The sequence below is a fragment of the Olea europaea genome, unplaced genomic scaffold, assembly GCF_002742605.1.
Source record: "Olea europaea var. sylvestris unplaced genomic scaffold, O_europaea_v1 scaffold5330, whole genome shotgun sequence".
Lineage (NCBI taxonomy): Eukaryota > Viridiplantae > Streptophyta > Magnoliopsida > Lamiales > Oleaceae > Olea > Olea europaea.
The window spans coordinates 633-2,576 of record NW_019263655.1 but is presented as its reverse complement, the minus strand read 5'-3'; the positions used below and the strand labels follow the sequence as shown (position 1 = coordinate 2,576).

General features: G+C 33.8%; 2 protein-coding genes across 2 annotated transcripts in view; one reads left to right on the top strand and one right to left on the bottom strand.

Annotated features, from left to right (window-relative positions):
• LOC111388881 (glycine-rich protein 5-like) overlaps positions 1-659 on the top strand; it is a 9,826-nt gene extending 9,167 nt beyond the window's left edge. Inside the window, exon 2 of the mRNA XM_023013702.1 lies at positions 610-659. Within this exon, the coding sequence (XP_022869470.1) occupies positions 610-659 (50 nt within the window). The remainder of the gene's footprint in view (positions 1-609) is intronic.
• A 248-nt stretch (positions 660-907) lies between these two features.
• Positions 908-1,396, bottom strand: LOC111388880 (glycine-rich protein 23-like; the record flags this gene model as incomplete). Its single annotated transcript, XM_023013701.1, has 1 exon — positions 908-1,396. A coding segment is annotated over one exon (489 nt), but the record flags the coding sequence as incomplete, so codon positions are not given.
• Positions 1,397-1,944: the final 548 nt, after the last annotated feature.

Below are 1,944 nucleotides of genomic sequence, written 5' to 3'. Positions count from 1 at the left end.
TCTTTTGTATCTTGCTAATTGTAGATTGATAAACAATAGAGCTCTAGATGTACATTTGGACCATTTCTAGATTTTCTTCTTCCGTAAAAAAAGCATTGAATGTTTGTCTACGTATGGAATCTATATCTTGATGTCACATTTTGTTATTTTTATTTGTTCTAATTGAGTTGAAGTGCATCCTTTTTTGAAGATGTCTAATCTTGGTCAATTTCAATATAGTCATACACATAAGCATGCTGATTATGTTTCATTTGATAGTTGATTGATGTTTATATAGGTCAAACATGTTTTTGGCTCCTTTTAATGCTATTTAATTTGTCTCAAGTCCTTAAAAAAATATATCAAATCCTTCCTCACACACAAGTTCTTGTGCAACACTAGAGAAACTCGACTCCAAATTGAGCGTGCCAAAGTTGACTCTAAATTGTGTATTGAAGTTAAGTTGGATATGACTTATCAATTTGAAACTAAGCATTACACGAATTTTATTCGCTTAGAAAATATAATATTACAGTGCTCTCACAAATTGTTCGCTTTAAACATATTAAAGTCCAAATTAGTGAAAAGAGCTCTATTACTTTCTTTTTAATTTTGTGACATAATTGTAAGAACAAACAGATTTACCTTATAATATACAAAGATTTGCATGGAAGAAATAAAGCATGAGAAATTGATACAGGCTCTTTAATCAATCAAATGAAGTTCACATTAATTAATTTGTTTAAATTAATTTTGAGTACAAATCAAACATATTCGATATACTAGTTTAATGGCTCGAGAAATGTTTTTCCCTTTTTCTTTCTTTCTATTTTTTTTTAATTGTGCCAAGAAATTAATCACTATCAAATGGAATGGTTTATTAAGAGATGAAAACAATGCATGTGACTGAAACTTCCTTAATTACTCATTAGATGTCACCAGCTCCTATTCCACCACCAGCTCCTCTATCAAATCCACTACCAGATCCTTCATCCAACCTGCCTCCGCCACCAAAACCTCCTCCTCCTCCTTGTACACCATTTCCAAACCCACCACCAAACCCTCCTCTGGAACTAGAACCTCCCCTTGTTCCTCCACCTCCTCCAAATCCTCCACCACCTCCTTGAGAACCACTTCCAAACCAACCACCCAATCCTTCTCCAGAACCACCCTCAGATCCTTCACCACCACCAACACCACCCAATCCTCCTTCAGAACCAGAACCTCCTTCCGTTCCTCCACCTCCACGGATCTCTCCACCACAACCTCCACCAAGCCCTCTACCTCCTAAAATCCCAGTGATCAAAGAAGAATTTTTCTCATCGTTGAAAGAACCTTCTGTGCCAACAAACTTTCTTGCATTGGTGGTGCGAATAAGAACACCAAGAAGAACCAAGAGAACAAATTTCGAAGTTATCTCAATTTGCAAGTAAAAGATAGGTATTGAATGTTGATTTATGAGAATGTAGGACACCAAAAATGGTTTATTTAATGCTACTTTTTTGTACCATAAACCACGTTTGAATTGTCAATGCAGATAACTGTTTCTTTGAAAAGGAAACACTTCACCTAAACTTGATTACTCGGATTATCAGTTAATTTTTGTGCTTGAATTAATATGCGAATTAGTTGTAATTCATTTCTATAGTGCAATAATTTAGATTTCAGTTTTAACTAGGAAATTAATTATTATGATACCAAATGTTGGCGTCATGTTGGAAAGTACATTTATAAACGATTTTGTTTATAAATATATATAAATGAGTAATGGATAGGTGGGTACTACTCAAGAGTTCAATGGAATGTTTGAATAAAAGTGATTTAAACATTTATACACATGACCAAATTATAGGCGACGTCTTCAATTTCGAATTTTGGATTCCTATATATAGCTTGGTTGATTTCTACAGTTTTTCTTCGTAAATGAGAAAGCCTAAAAGTAAATTTCAAGAGTTTCTAAATTTG